The following is a 17,327-nucleotide window of genomic DNA, read 5'->3' on the forward strand; positions in this document are numbered from 1 at the left end:
AAAAACACCATACAAAACAAAAAATAGAATCAAAACAGGAGTAAAAAGCTGTTTCCTTAAAAACAAACATCACAAGTTTGCTCTCTGAGTTGACACTCAGTGTGTCACAGTTTAGATCCTTCACTTCCGCTAGGCCTTCAAAATAAATGTTATGAGAACAATAAATAGTGTGGTTGCAGATAGCGCTCCTTTTTTACGTCTTTTAATAAACTTGGAAAGATTTAAGAACGACGGACACTCCAGGCGGCTATAGTGAAATTTATAACTGTTTCCCTAAGGCGCTATGAGCTGAGAGGGATTATTATTATCAAGAAACACAGAATAAACTAAACAAACAAGATATTGCACCCCTAACCCCCCTAAACTCAACTTTGCTGTCCAAAGCCTGTCAAAAAATAGATTAAAACAGTCACGTTATTGACATGTTTCCAAATAAAAATTCACATAGCTTGTGCAGTTTATTTTAAATCGACTCCATGGCTGCATTTTCAGTCCCTGCAGAGTAACGCTGACATCACTGCACATGCTCAGGGACACGGCTGTTGACGTTCTTTCAGAATATGAATGAATCTGCTTTTTTGGCCAAGCATGTGTACACATACAAGGAATGTGACTCCAGTCTACAGGGACACAACACAATAAAGCAATACGGCAATGGGAAAGTAGTGCAGTGATAAATAGTGCAAAAGAAGATAAATATAACAGCTATGACTATAAATACACCTGAGCTGAGGATTGTTCAGCAATATTCACAGTGTAAAATAATCTACAGTATGTGCAGGTGCATAGTTCTGTGTTTATACAGAGCGATGTTTATTCACCGCAGTGTTATGAAAGAATGTCGTCCAACTGTAATTTTATTTATCTGTTATATAGCATGGGCACTACTTATGAGGAGGATGAAAACACTGTTTTTAAATGAGTTTCATGATAATTATAATAAGTTATTTCCAGCTGTAACCTTTCATGAAGGTGATTAATGGATACCAACATTAATACCTGTTGTGCTGTATAACTGTGACTGTGTGTGCGGCTCACTGTCACTAAAGGAACAACATGCCGTGTATTTTTCAAAGACGACATGACAAAACTCGTTGTGCCACCAAACGATTGAAGGAAGATCAATGCTAACATTATCATGCTGATCCATGAGCGTGTTGCCATGCAACCATGTGATCTGACGAAGCAGAAGGAGCACCTCCGAGCGTGTTTGACCATATGTGTTTGTTATGTGTGTGTGTGTACGTGTGTGGGAGGTGAAGGTCCTTCATCAAGCGAGACCCCCATCTGGTCGCCTCTTCACACTCCCACACACCACTCAGGGAGATGACAGTAGCCTCACGCGTACGGCATGATACAAGCACATTGTGCTGCGACGCACACACACAAACACACGCTTTCACAAGACGACAGACACGTGTACACATGGAGAGGATACCTGTGTGTACACACGCAGTCCAAGATGTGCAGGTTTTTATGCACATTGAAATGAAGGAGCTGAAATAATCATACACTCAAAAAGGGGGTTGTTTCACTACATAAAAGGCACTCTAATCACTCCAGCAGCATAAAGAGCTGTTTCAGTGTATAGACCATTGAACATACTGTATAATAATGCTCTTCAAAGCCCTCTCACTTCTCCGGTAACAATTGCACAGGGCCAAAAGGTTGTTACTGTTTGTTTCCTTTGCAGGTATGCACTGCACGATGGCATAGGTAATGATGTTAATATGATATGACAACAAGGTTCAAAACATTATGCAAATGAGCATCACAGTCAGAGTATTTATGCAAGCATCCGCAATCAAACCTTCCTGGTTATTAAATCTTTAGTCCTGCATCAACCTAATTTTTTTATTCTGGGATGATGAAGGACGAGTGTTTTTTTTAACAGTAAAACTGAAGAACACACGAGGTTTATGGTGTTCAGTATTACAGAAACGTTTTCTCTTATTTCTCAGGTAAAATAGGAAGAATCAAAGATAAGATTTGTGTCTGAATTTGGTTGAACAGACGCAAATCCTAACAATCTTTAGGAACCTCTCCTATCTTTATATCTTATTGTAATAGCAATAGCTAATTTATTTATAAAGCACATTTCATTACAGGTAAGCTCAATATGCAATGTGAATAACATCAAATCAGTTAATTATGCATCCAGTTTACATCAGACGCCACAGAGCAATCAAACACCAAAAAAGCAGAAAGAGAATTAAATGAAGACATAGAAAAACAGAGCAGCACATACAACCATCCGCACAAGTGATTACACACACACACACAGAGTAACTATTCATATGCTCGGGGGAATAGATTTTGAGTTTAGTTTTAAAAGTAGACACAGTTGTGATGGACCTCAGGTCAACAGGCAGCTTGTTCCAGAGAGAGGGACCACAGTAACTAAAGGCCCCCTCACCGGACTTCACATCTAATTCTGGGTACAGCTAAAAGAGAAACATACTCAGGAGCTGAACCATTGAGTGCTTTATGGACTAATAATACGATTTTGAATGTGATTCTGTGTACGGGGAGCCAGTGAAGTGTTTTGAGGAGCGGAGTGATGTGTTCAAATTTTCTCGTATATGTCAGGACTCTGTCAGGGCTGCTGCATTTGGGATGAGCTGGAGGCGTCTAACTGATTGTTTGGACACCCCTGCATGTAGAGCATTGCAGTAATCTAACCTACGTACATAAAATGAATGCATGGACTGTTTTATCTCAGGTTAGAAAATCCTCATTATTAAAGTCAACATTGCTTATCAGGTTTTATGGCTGTTTCTCATCCTGCCAGGCTAAAATACTTTATAACAGTTGTTTTTTGTCAATAAAAAAAAACAATAAGAAAAGATAAAAGAGTAACCATGGAAACTTAACTGCAAGACAACGTAGGCTAAAATAGCACATTCTGACATGTTGTTGTTTGTACAGCCATACATATTAAAGAAGTTAGCTAACACTGCCTGGGGGAAAATTGAAAGTAAGGACAGCTTGCTGAAGTTGATTTATTTAGGATTTTGGGATGTTAGAATGCTTGTGTCGTACACTTTTCCTGTCTTTAGTTAGAAAGTTACGACCTGATCCTTATCCAAACACCATACCAAATAGATAGGACCGGCAAGTTAGCATTTTTATGTTGTACGGTTTCAGATTTGCAATGCTACCTATATATTCTTAAATATGTTAGTGGCTAATTCTAACTACAGTAGGCTATCCAGCTCAGTTCATCTTTATTTTTACCTGTGCATATTGTAAAAGTTTGGTCCATAACTGTGGCTGTTTATAAATATTTAACCTTTTAGTTTTAGGTTTATTAAGCTAATCCTGTAGCCTAGCTTGTTAGCTTCACAAATGATTTGACTCCTTAAAAGCTGCAACCAGATTGCTACCTAGCTTGCTAAAGTACCATATAATATTTTCAATAAGAACACCCTAAAAAAAAACATTCGTAAACAGTGGAGCTGGTTTAGCTCAGGTGGTAGAGCAGGCGCCCAACGTACAGAGGCTACAGTCCTCAACGCACTGATCGCATGTCATGTCATTTGGTGCATGTCATCCCCCGCTCTCTACTCCCCTCATTTCCTTTTGTGTCTTTTTTCAGCTGTTCTATCTAATAAAGGCAAAATCCAAAAACAGAAATCTTAAAAAAAGGTAAAGAAAAACATCAATAAATGTCCACAGTAGGTCTACATGAAAAAAGCCACTGGGGTCATCTGTCTCAATAACCATGTTCACTATTTGACAGAGATGATGAGACAGCAGCTGTGCATTATATGAATTAGATTGGGTCTGTGTGCACGCCCGTCACACAGTGAATAAAAGTGGGCGGTTGGAGGTTTGTGTCAAACAAGATGTAATAGTTCTGCTTGTCTCTGGGATGTAAATGAGACAGCAGAGCTCACCTAAGGGAGGTGCAACATTTCAATGTAAATGAGTAATGTGAGAATCATCGCATGTCTCCAGTTTGTTCTCTCCTCCTCCTCATTTCCATCAAGCTTTGCTGAGTCGCACAGACCCTTCCCCTGGTTATTATCTCTCGTCTTATTTGAATCATCTGTCTCAATATTCTTGTGTTGCTTCACAGACATGCTGAGACAAGTGAGTGTGAGGGAGATGACAGGAGGTTAATGTAAATGAGAAACGGTCAAATTGTAACTGCAGTTGGTTCTCTCCTGTCCCACCTGCCAACTCCTCTGCAGATGGCAATGCGTTATTATTATTACGCTTCATCCTGGGGATTTATTATAATTAGCTGAGCTCAAATCCCGATCATCTGCCTAAAAGAATCAGCACTTTTTGTGATGGCACAGGATTATGTCGTCCACTTTGCTGATTTTTGCATTAAAATATTTATCTTCATTTTTCGTTTGAGCGTTAGAAGCCTGAATCAGCGTCTATGTGAAGACATTTTTGCTGCACACATAGATTTAAGTCGTACAGTGAATTTGTGGATCTGCGAAACAGTGTGTGTGGCTGTATTTTCTTCCATATTTCCTGATACCCTGATTGCGTGCCACACTGTTTTTTTGTGGCCTCGACAACCATTGATCATGTCTGCCTCCGCTCCCTCAGCAGAGCGGCTCCAAAACACAACACATGAATAATTAAACAGCCAGTTAAAAAGACGAATGAGTTAAATAAACCTGCCCTCCGACGTTAGAGCAAGCACAAACAAATACCCATACTCACCTGCACATACACACTCACTCAATAGGTCACTGAATGCGGGTTTTCCTCAGACAGTGAATGAATACCTGCCTGGTTTTCATTTCCACCGGGGCTTTTTCTGTGCAGGTGAGAGTCGTGTATGACTGATTACTGCTGGATTGAACTTAACTCAAAGTTGATGAAAGAAGAAAAACACGTACTGTACACACACATGCACATCTTCATAGTGACAGAGGGAGAGAAATGATGGGCTGATTATTGTGTGTATGTGTTCGTGAGTGTGTTCTCTTCACCTTCGCAGGAGGGTGGCTTAGAGTGAAAGAAAATCAGTGTTAAGGAATAGAGTTGTTCCGATACAAGTACCAGAACAGAAATGACTCTGATGCTGCCAAAAATGCAATACCGGGTATTGGCAAGGTCAGGCAAGTCACTGATCAAAATTTATAAGCCCCCAAAATAAATATTGTTTCATCTTTTTAAAGCAGTACCTCACACAGCAATATATATTTTGGCAGCAACTAGCTAAACCCTTCTGGATGGGCTGCTAGCGGCTCTCCCGCTAACGTTAGCTTACCTTTTGTTCTGGCGTTAGCTTGTTTTCAAAGTTAGGATTCCTTCAGTGTACTGAGCCAGGCCATACAAAAAAATCTATCTTCTTAAAAGCAGTACCTCACACAGCAATATATATTTTGGCTGCAACTAGCTTAAACTGCTTTACAGGGTCAGAGAAGAACAGCGAGCTAGCCAAGTTAGCATAATGTCAGAAATAAATGTTTTGCAATACATTTCGAAGCTGCATTTTTTATTTAAATTTAAGATAATTAAAGCCATTAGAAACACCATATAAAGCACTTAACTGTTAAAAATCAGTGTTTCTGCAACACTCCTCTGTGAACACAGGGCTTCTGGATGGGCTGCTAGCAGCTCTCCCACTAATGTTAGCTTACCTTGTATCTTGGTGCTTAGTTTTCAAGGATTCCTTCAGCATGCTAAGCCAGACCATACAGAAATAATAGCATTTATATGATATCAAAATAGGGTTAGTTATATACTGTTGAGTTGTGAAATAAAAAATAAAAATATGGATTTTCTTTTTCATTAGTGGTATTCGGTATCAGCCAATACCCCCTAGTCTAGATATTAGACTCGGAAAGGAAATAAATGGTATCTGATCAATGGGATAAATGTATTTATTTCTCCACCTATAACTCTGTGCACTTTGAAACAAGGAGGCTACATGTGCAAAAAAGACTACTTTTTGTATATTCTCATAGACAAGACCAGTCGCTGATATTTCTGCTGTTTGTGTCTCACAGCCCTGCTTACATGTCGACCCGATGAATTCCAGTGTGGTGACGGATCCTGTATCCACGGCACCAAGCAGTGTAACAAAGTCCACGACTGTCCGGACTACAGTGATGAAGCTGGCTGCGTCAATGGTGAGTGTCAGACTAGTACTGCCAATTTAACATGTTTAACAACCTCCTTCTTCACTGTGTCATATTTATTCACTCTTAGATAAAGCAGGTTGTCAAATGTGGCTTTTTCATCTGAATTTAGTAGGAGACAAATTCCATAGTCGACTGTTAAGAACACAATCTGTTTGCGTGTTTGAGTTTGTCTTCTTTCAGCCTAATAAATCTATGAAATTATAACTTTAATACTTTAAACAAGCTTCACGGGGGATATAACAGAGAGTAGCACAGATGGCAGCAGTTGGCTGCACTCGTGGAATCTGCCCCATGAGAAACTGTTTAAAGAAGTAAATTTTTCATTGGCAAAGCTTCATATTCAGAGGAACGGGAGTGTTTAGAGGCCACAGTGTCAAAATATTTAAAGAGTCTCGGTGTTTTTCCTCCTTAAATCGCTGTTTCAAGAATACAAGAAATGTTCACTGTGTAATGGGATTGTGGGAAAAGAAGAAGCCTAACTCACATTTGCAAACAAATTACGATTATATTTTTCCTGCTCCAAACACACATCGCCTTGAGTTTACACATTTTGGCAAACAGAAAAGCTCAAGGTCGTCCTCAAACACTGCCTGGCAGTGAACTTTATCTTGAAGCCAGTGTTTTGAAGTTCAGCTGTGAACCTGAAATTGATTTTTTACTCTTCACAGTTTCAACAAAGAGCACATTGGAGTGTGAATGTACCTGTACTTGGCATTAACATAGCTGATATGAAACATTTTTGCACATAGTACAGCCAATGACTGGTGAATGCTCTAAAAGATCTGCTAAATAGCTGTCACACATTTCAATTTGTAAGACTGCAGATTCCAGTGCTCACAAATGAAAGATCAAATCATAAAAAATACTTAAAAAACTGAACTATTACCCTCACATTTTGCATAAAATGTTCCAGTTTGGAATCACTGCTGAATCCCAGGGTTAAATAATATCTGAACCATTATTCGTTTGAGCATTTAGAAGAAAGTTAATCTCCAAATATTAGGATATCTGAGGAAAGATTTGGCAAATTTTCAAGCAAAAATATTTAAAAAATGTGCTGGTTTAAGCTTCGTAAATGCGTCTTTGGGTTTTGAACTGTTTTTGAACTGATTTTGATATGCTTTACAAAAGAAGCTATTTGAAAAATACCAACAAATACAACAATTGGTGACAAAAGCTTTCTTTAGGGTCTACCAGCAAAACTACAATAAACAGAAATTTGTTTGGACATTAAATTTCACATATTAAAATCTCAAAGCCCCCCTCCAGCGAAAATCAAGTGTTTAACCTTGTAAACATCTCCATGTGGTGTTCTTCATGTGCTACAAGACATATCAGGGACAACATCAGCAGTCATCTCCATGACTGGGCCTGTCTGCTTTTAAACTGCAGTGTACCAAGGACAGGCTGAACAACACGTTTTCAGATTGGCAGGTTTGAGACGTCACAAACCTAAGGAGCCAATCCCGTTAATGGACGGGGTGACGCTATGCATATAATTATGTGTAACCTATGGCAACCACTTCATGCGATGTGAGATGTGTTTTGTTTTTGGGCTGTAATTTTTTTACGAAAGGAGAAACATAGCACATAGTGGGCGGGGACTATGCAGAGGAATTTTTATTGATGGAGAAGGTAATTAAACTCATTGATGAGAAAAAACACATCAGACACGATTTATTATTTCAAGCAGAGCATTTTATCTTTAGTCTTAAAACATGACTGTAGCTGGTCTTCAACAAAGTGTCTCTTACTTCACACCTTTAACCTTTCTTTATTTATACAGTAGGTAGCTATAACTAAACACCTTTTGATACCTCTTACTGAGAGCAAAAACAACTTGCTGACTATCTGCACAAACTACATCCAGCTTATCCAGTTTTGCTTTTAAAGGCGTCACATTTACTGTTCCTTCCAAAACCTTTAAAATACCTGGTCTCTATCTTTTTTTGTCCATCACAGTTACAAAGTGTGACGGGCCGAGAAAGTTCCGCTGTAAGAACGGGGAGTGTATTGACAGCAGCAAGGTGTGTGACAACGTGAAAGACTGCAAAGACTGGTCTGATGAACCCATGAAGGACTGTGGTAAGACTATATCCCCCTGTTTTTTTCACGCATAAAAACACCTACAAACCCAGACACTCATTACTCCTTTCACCTGACACACATAAATGTACACGCATGCTCGTGTAATAGCACAGACACACTCACGCATACCCAGGCGTCATCAGCTGCCTCTAATGTGGGTGGTCACTCTTCTTCGTAATAGGAGCTTCATTTGATCAAGGCTGGGTAAATCAGGACATTTCTCAACTGCCTTGTAATGATCAAAGAGCCGAGCCACTCTCCCCCTAGTGCGATCGTAGCCAGGAAAACGTGCCCGGACTACATTTCCCATAAGGAAGCACACGGATTATCTGCACACCGTAGATAATTACCACTTAACGAGCTTCAGTCACGGGTCTCACATCTCAAAAGCAATGCAAGTTGAGAAAAACGTACCTGTTAATAAATCAATCAAGTAAATGTAGCTAATGGAATATTTGCAACCGAAGTACTCCGAAGTACTCTGAAGTACTGTGAACTGTTACTCAAGTTCATGTACAAACAGAAGTCTTGAGGGGTCTCCAACCAGTCACATGGGTTTAAATTAATTGAGAGTGTGCTGCCCTTTAAGCAAGCTCTGATCTCACAGCAGATGGATATACACTGTAATGAGTTTGCCCTGTAACCGTGTGATTAATGTTAAACATGATGTTCAGAGTGTCTCAAGGCAAACCTGCACCTCCTCTTTTAACTCTAATTATCTGCAACATGGAGATCGTGATTGCTCCTGAACCAAAGCCGGGTCAAAGACATATAAAAAGGTTTAAAATTAAGTTGTATTTACATCAATTTTGTTCAACAAAATGCATGGTGGGTATCCTTTAGGTCAATCAAATGATGGTCATACATTTCCTTACACTCACATTTGCATTTAAAATGGGATTTGAAATAGCGAATAGTGAAATAGCCTGAAACTGAAGGCAGTTTGTGAAACCAAGAGAGGGTAGGCGGAGCTAAGTGGCTGCTTTTCCGCTCTCTGCAAGTGTTGCGAGTAAACAGTAATCTACTATGGCTGAAAAAACAAAGAAAGATGGATGACTACAGATACAACTTCAAAAATAAGTGAAAATCCAAAGAAAAAGAAACAAAGTCGACGCTCAGATGAAGGCAAACAGTCTAAAAAGGAAAGTGAGCGTCAGCGAGGAAAATCAAGAGTTACAACAGGAGCCAACCGTGGACGTCACACATGCAACACTGTCTGGATATCTGGTGTGTTCTCCTGCAATTACCATTTATCACCATAGGTGCCGCCAAAGAACACGAAGTTGAGATTACAACTTTAAAGCCGACTAAAAGTATACGGCACGGAGTGTGGACTTCCAAACTGTCTTACATAGATCACGTTGCGACATCTCATCCCATAACCACGGTAATAAATATTCTGTCACAGCAGCCTCCACTCCAATCAGAAGGAATTTCTCAAATGTTTGGCACTTTGCAGCAGGGATTTACTCCGGTTTAGGCACAACAGCATTAGAGAGTCCTGCAACTGATGTTGGGCGATAAGGCCCGGCTTGCAGTCGGTGCGTCCTGGTCGACCCAAATGCTCTGATAGAGACAAGCTCAGAGCTCTGTGCAGGCAGAGAGAACTGAGATATTGTCATGTCTAGAAAGGAAAGGTTCATATATTTGGATTAGTCTAAAATGTAATTTAAGCTGTAAGACGTATATTTCCCTTCAGGGGGAACTCCAGAGATTTTACATATTAAATTAGTTTGTCATAACTTGCATTGTTTGTTTTCAAATCTGGAGTAAAGCGTCAATCGCCTAATCAATGTTTACAATTGAAACAAGACACAGGTCAAACCTTTAAAAACAGACTCAGACCAAAAATGTACAAAGGTCGACAGTTATACAAATGCTGTATGAAGACGTCCTGCCACATAAAAATGAATCAGTTGAAACAGGTTTTAACTTTCCCTCAATTTAATACCTCTTTGATATAAAGTTGCTCCGCCATTATTTGATAGAATGCACTGATCATAGTCTATATTGCAACCATAACTTAAGCTAAGTGTCAGTCTTAACTTCCCTCTCCCTCTGTCAGTCCCTCCCGATTTCTATTCTTGACGTCTCCCTTCCTCTCTCTCTCTCTCTAAGTCTCACTGTCTCACAGCAGCACCTGTAGCTATGAAGCTTAAATCTTTAATGTAAACCGGTAATGAAGCACCAGCTTCAGCTTTACGCAGCGATCTCTCTCTCTTCTCCCTTGAGGAGAGGAGTTAAAAGACAAAAGAGTGAATGGAAACAGATGCAACAAAAAAAAAAAGGAAGGCACTCGGAGGAAGCATGCCTGAGAGGGAGTCCAATCTGTTGTGCCAAAAGAAACAAGGAGGGAACGGAGAGTGTGATGAGAAGATGAAGGACACCGTGTGTTTGTGTAACAATAGCCATCGCAGTGGAGTGGCACCCGGTGCACATGGCCAAGCTCGCTGTTGGAGAGTGGATTGGTTCCAGGTGCATTTGGCAAAGACAGTATGTGAACGCCACACACACGAGCAGGCCCATGAATATACTGTACGCACACACACACACAGACACAAACCTGTGCCTTCCTATTTTTATCTCTCTCTTCTTCTCTTCAAGTCAAAAACAGACGCACTTGACATGACTAATTTATCCGACCAAGCAAGCGGATTAAAACAATGCACGGACCAATTTTGAGTCTTTTTATCCACTCTTATTTTATCCCTGTCTCATCCTCTGTCCTTCACCTCCCCCTGCCCCTGTCCTCTCTCTCTCTCTCTCTCTGCAGGCCTGAATGAGTGTGCAGACAACAATGGCGGCTGCTCCCACATCTGCAGGGACCGCAGAATCGGTTACGAGTGTGACTGTCCTTCTGGCTACAAACTCCTGGACAAAAAGACTTGTGGAGGTAAAGAAAAAAAGTTACGCGACAAAACTGATAAAGAAGGCCATGACTAACGTACAGTCACACCTTCTCTGGGCCGCTGCTGTGATCTATAGCACTAATTGTGTTCTTTGGTCCTCTGCTTTATTAGCTTTGGGAGAGACAACAGGAGCTCCATGACATTTTTATATAGTCACAAACGTAACTATTGGCAAAGGATCGAGTAAAAGAAGCATTTAGAAATGCAGTTTTGTCCCTGTTTTCTCATCAATGATTAAGACAGTTTCATTGATCTGTGTCCAGTTAAGAGCATCACAGGGACAGGACCTGAAGCAGATAAACTGCTGCAAGAACGACTCCAAAGCTGCGTTTTCATGTTGTAACTTCTTTATTTTATACACATTCAGCTTCCAGTTTTTTTTAATTAAACACAAGATATTTTTGCCCTAATGATAAGTGAAGAAACCTCCCCTTGTGCCCTCATCCCAGTACTTATAATTAACCTACCACATGACCCTTAGTGGTCACCGCAACCCAAGCAGCTTCAACAGACCCAGGCTCCGCCATGCGTGAGAGAAGAGTTTGTAGACAGAGGACTGTTAGAAAGAAGACGGGGGAAGGCAGAGTCAGGGTGAGGTGCCGTGTCCAGGGCTAGCACTCACCCCTACTGGAACGGGCTGTACGCTCCACCTCCCCCGTCTCCCTCATTTTCATGATCAATCTCAGATTCTATCAGCTATAGTCTGATGACGACATAGCCTCTGGGGATGGTAAACATGCCTGTTTTTTCCTGCATACGCCGCAGCCTGCTGATACGTGATTGGTCAGTATTACTCGGACTACAAGCGCAGTATAAACGGAAACAAGAACACTTGCCATCCCTAAAATCCACGTCTCTGCCTACAGATTCTACATTTCTATGTAGAATCTGTAAATAGAGATTAGGGAAGGGGTAACCCCAAGCCGATACCACCTACCCTACCACATGGCTCCTAACGACCCCCACAACTCAAACTTGTAATTAGTGGGGCAGCTTCTTGTTTAGCTCCTTATGGCACGTTTTTACCTCAAACCACCATAGTCCGTAATGGTAGTTTTATTGTTTTAGAATTTTAATTTTATTAAATTAAATTATCTTCATATTGACTTGAAACTAGGGTTGTCTGTACTGATGCTCAATAAGCGTTTACCGTAATGCCGACTGTAGCTTGAGAAGCCTGACCATGCAGTATTTATTGAAAATAGCTCAAACATTTGAAATCTCTGAAACCACAGAGCCAGATATTTGCACGTCTTCTCCGGAGCAAGTTAGATTAACAAGATAAAAAAGCCTAAATAAGACTTCAAATTGAAGTTGCGTGAAGGTGATTTGTTTTATTTCTTGCGTATCCAGGGAAGCACTCTCCTCCGCCTCACGTCTCGGTGCTAAGCTTGAATAAACACATCCCAAATCCTGATCTCGGTGAGATCAAATTGGTATTGATCTTCTCATGAGGCTGTGGGTTTGCAGGCAAACAAGCATTTCCCAAAATATTGGACTTCTGCTTTGTTTGTTTTTATTTGATTTAAGGTGTTTAAACAAACCAACGTGTCACTGACTCTCTCTGTTGTCCTGAACAAACTGTTACAGACAATACATCTGTGCAGTGAGGTGAAAGTGGACTAAATAATCGTCTATATAAAGTAGTGTAGCCACCAGATCATCTCTTTTTATATTATATTGAACGTTTTTTTTAATACTTAGCGAGTTAAATATACATCCTAGAAACTCCATTTGAAAAATCAGAGTCTGTTTGAAATGTCAGGGATTGTTATCAGGCCAGATACTGAACATGTTCTTCTTTTATTCCTCACTCTTCAGACAGAATTGTGTGTGTGTATGTGCCTATAGTTTGGTTTAGATCTTAATGTCTCCGCTTCGTGTTTCCCTTCACAGACATAGATGAGTGTGAGAACCCAGACGCCTGCAGTCAGATCTGCATCAACTACAAAGGAGATTACAAGTGTGAATGCTACGAAGGCTACGAGATGGACCCTGCCTCCAAGACCTGCAAGGCCGTGGGTGAGCCATTTATCACACACGCACACATTCGCACCTCTTTGTACAGGTAAAGACACACACTGTCATTGATTGATGCTCTCACCAAAATACAGGCCTGAGCACACATGCACTTTGAACCCTGCAGAAGAAAGGAGTGTCTTCAAATGCTTCATATCCATAAATCTGTACAACCTGAGGGTTCTGTAAGTTTGGTTTGTAATGCTCTATTACGTTAGATTATTTAAACAACAATCTCCCACAGACAGCTGTGGTCACCCCGCTGCCTACTTTACTCTGCATGTAACAAACGTAATGACATCATCAACAAACGTAGCATGCGTGACGAGCATGACGATGCATAAGACAGAAACTTTAGCTTTCTGTTGCAATTATAATGAAGACTCTAGTTTTTATTTTAGATGGATATAACCATGATCATGCTCTGCTCTGCACGGCTGTGATTTACCTCACGCTATGTAATGTGATGACATATGTACAACATCTACCATCCATTATCTATACCGCTGTTCAGGGTCGCGGGGGGGCTGGGGGTGTATCACAGAAGGAAATCATAACTGCCAGTCCCATCTTATCTCAAAAGCTAATGTTAGGACAAATTCTATTTTGCCATTTCAGATACAGGTCCTAAATTTAATGCTCTGTCCCATCTTATCTTCTAAGTCCTATCTTATCTTTTAAGGCCAGTTCAGATAAATGATGAGAGTTGCAACGAGAATGTTAGTTAATACTATATAATGTTAGAATTAGGCATAGGTTACATGAATTAACTAGCTGGATTTCTGTTATCGTTATAAAAAGAAGTGGATGGCAGTTACATGCTCACAATGTTAGCTGTAACACTGATTAATAAACGTTGAAGACAGAGAGTTTGGAAAGTGAGGATCTGGAGCCGTCTGTGGCTACTGCAGCACCAGAGACAGGGCGCCTACGCCAATTTATGCTGTTTCCTGATTGGCTGAAGTGTAATAGCTACATCATTCAGTTCTAAAACTGCATTTGGAGATTTGTCAAATCTTCTGCAACTCCACGCAACGGCTTCAGACGCTCTGCAACTAACCAGTTCAAGCTGCAATTTTCTCTGCAACATTCTGAAACTGTTTTGTTGCGTTGCGAATTGTTGATCTGAACTGGGCTTTAAGTCCTAACTTAGGCTGTATGATTATTGTAAGTATCCCTATTGACAATCATTTAGTTCAGTCTGAAAGGTATATCATATGCATGAGAGACGATCTGAATTAAACTGAAAAATTGCCTTGAAAGGAGCGGAGGTTAGATTTGGATACATCATGGAAGTTTGTCACAAGAGAAGGGAGAATTTTAAACAAGACGAGTTAGATGTTTTGGTGACAGCGGTGGATGTGAAAAAATCGGGTTTTTTGGAAAAAAATTCTGACAAATTGAAGCAACAAATTAATAAAAACCTGGGCTGAGGTGACTGAGGAAGTTACGTCTGTAAGACAGGTTGGTCTTTCCAGTTGGGGTCTATGCCGTTCAACCAAATCCAATATCATACATCAATAGATGTATATTAGAGCATTGTTGAGAAATGTATCACATCGTCTGCTGGTTTTAGTTATCTCTATCATTAAGTTGCGGTTTTCTCCTCCTGGCCAAAAACCTCTGGTATTGCATCCATCTTTGAGTTTAGCTAGTTTAACTGACATTTTTAGAGCATTGTTTAAATTTAGGACGGGTTATAGGCTGTCCTAAAGTTAGGACTTTTAGCTGAGAGTTAAGACACTTCTGTAATATCAAAATCCTAAATGCCCTTAAGTTTAGATATTGTTAGGACCCTTTGTTCTGTAATGGCAAAAGTCTGAAATGATTTCAGGCTTAAGATTTTTCTGTAATACCCACCCTGGAGCCTTTCCCTGCTGTCACTGGGCGAGAGGCGGGTTACACCCTGGACTGATTGCCAGGCAATCACAGGGCCGAAACATAGAGACAGACAACCTTTCACACTCACTCTCACGCTCACAATTGTAGAGTCACCAATGAACCTAACGAGCATGTGTTTGGACTGTGGGAGGAAGCCGGAGTACCCGGAGGGAGAGGATGCAAACTCCACACAGAAAGGGCGAATGTACAACATGATGACACAAAATAAAGAAGTCTTAACTTTCAGCTGCAAAAAGCAGAAGACTCCAGCTACCATAGTTTTTATTAAAGATTGATTTTCAAAGGGTCATGTAAAAAAAAAACAGACCCCCCTGTGTCTGTCTGTGTGAGGTCCATTTTCAAAGGGCTCAAAGAATCACACATCAAGACCAATTACTCTTCCATTCCAGCACCCCTAGCTACCGAGTCACATCCCACACTCTTTTCTGACACTGTGGGACTGTGTGAAACCAGAGGCTCGTTTTGTATGCAGGCCCTGCTCAGCAATCTGTGCAAAGATAAATATTTGCCACCTTTTTCTGCAGCCCTCGCTAATGAAAAGTTTGCAGCCAGCTGCATCTGCTCTCCCAGGAGCGTCGCGGGAAGGCGGCCTGCCCGCTCACTATAGGACACAGGCAGGGTCTGTCCCCCTCGTTGGCCTGGGTAAACACTCCAAGCAGCAGTTATGATTGAAAATAAAATCTTGTCTTCAAAGCTTCACCAGGCAGGGTTGTTATTGAAAAATAGTCCGTCTGAATCCCAAAGTGAAGATGTAGCCCGCTTGCTTGCACCTAAGATTGCCTTTTCAAAAGCTCCATGTGAATTCTGGGTGTTTCCAATCAGTCCCCCTCCCCTCCCTCAGTCTGTTACAGCTGTTTTTTACAGATAACAACGCTGTCTGTCAACAGCATTTTAAACACCTACTGATAACGTTTGCTGCTGACAAATTAGAGCTTGTGATGTGTGTTGATGTGATGATAAAAGAGGGTAAAAATTTTTACATGTAGTGGTGCAGAAAACAGAGATCCTGTGCTCTTTGTCATGCAAAACAGGACATATTTTCCATTTTAAAAAAATGAGGTTACCTGCAACCTTTTTAGCACGTTGATGCAGGTTTTTCAGACCCGGGAAGACCCACTTAAGCCGCTTTCCCACTGGTCAAAATTCCACTAACACTCTGCTTTTTTGCTTAGTGGGAAAGGTTACATCGGTATTCAGCCCCGGGTCAAATGACTCATCAGTAGACCCGGGTAATTATCGCCTCGGCTCCGGCTCTGGGTCGACACGCTAATCTCCGCCCGCTTTCCAGTGCAATGCAGTGCTCCGTCTATAACTTCTGCGACTCCTTGTCATCTCAGCTACAAATTCCACCTGTCTCCGTCCAAGCAGCGCTCGAACATCGTTTCAAATTTTTTCGGTGGCGAGTTTGAAACACAGACTGAATAAGTAATAGATACAATAAAGACCTAACCAATGTAACATCTTCACTGTTTACTAACCCCGTCTCCGGCGCGTTTGTGACGTCAGATGGTGAAGCAGCACTCCAAAAGGAGTATACTTCACTGGCAATGGGAAAAGAGACAATCGGCATCTATGAATGGGTCTTCCCAGGTCTGAAAATCCACGTTCATTTTGGTGGGAAAGGAAGGGGTATTATAGATGCCGATTGTCTCTTTTCCCATTGCCAGGTCTTTATTGTATTCATTATTATACTCATTCAGTCTGTTTCAGTCTCAATTTCACACAAATTTGGAACAATGTGAGACGGGCGGAATTTGTAGCTGAGACGACAAGGAGCTGCAGAGGTTCCGGACGGAGCATAGCATGGCACCAGAAAGGGGGCGGAGATTGGCGTGTCGACACGGGTTTTGTGCCGAGGCGATAATCACCCGGGTCTACTGCAGTCATTTGACCCGGGTCTGAATGCCAATTGTAACCTTTCCCACTAAGCAAAAAAGCCGGCTGTTAGCGGGTGTTAGTGGGTTTTTTGACCAGTGGGAAGTCGAGTTTAGAAAGAGGATTAGAAACTATCACCAGTGCATCATCAGTGCTTTGTCTATATTATAAAGTTTTACAGGAAACACAACCTTGTACTCCTGCAGGTTTGATGCCTGCAGCTGCCTTTTAAATTGGGATTGGAACCTATATAAGTGACTGAGTTGACTTTTCTTTTCGAGAGAGAGTGAGGGAAAAGAGTGCTACTCGTGATTATCGCCATCAGTCTTAGGTTGAGTCATTACAGAGTGAACTGGTCTGGTAATGAGAGAGCTTAAAGCAGAAAACAGGCCCTCACTCTTAAAGCTAAGTGGTATAA

The 17,327-nt window shown here is 41.0% G+C and overlaps 1 protein-coding gene across 2 annotated transcripts in view; it reads left to right on the forward strand.

The window, feature by feature from the left end:
- Window positions 1–17,327, forward strand: part of lrp8 (low density lipoprotein receptor-related protein 8, apolipoprotein e receptor) — a 215,781-nt gene that overhangs the window by 151,148 nt on the left and 47,306 nt on the right. For both annotated transcript variants that reach the window (XM_069679388.1, XM_069679387.1), the window contains exons 6-9: window positions 5,982–6,104; window positions 8,079–8,201; window positions 10,978–11,097; window positions 13,010–13,135. In XM_069679388.1, the coding sequence (XP_069535489.1) occupies window positions 5,982–6,104; window positions 8,079–8,201; window positions 10,978–11,097; window positions 13,010–13,135 (492 nt within the window). The remainder of the gene's footprint in view (window positions 1–5,981; window positions 6,105–8,078; window positions 8,202–10,977; window positions 11,098–13,009; window positions 13,136–17,327) is intronic.

Source organism: Semicossyphus pulcher, unplaced genomic scaffold, assembly GCF_022749685.1.
Source record: "Semicossyphus pulcher isolate SPU_LCO1_2020_fin unplaced genomic scaffold, fSemPul1.0.p SCAF_4, whole genome shotgun sequence".
Classification (NCBI taxonomy): domain Eukaryota; kingdom Metazoa; phylum Chordata; class Actinopteri; order Labriformes; family Labridae; genus Semicossyphus; species Semicossyphus pulcher.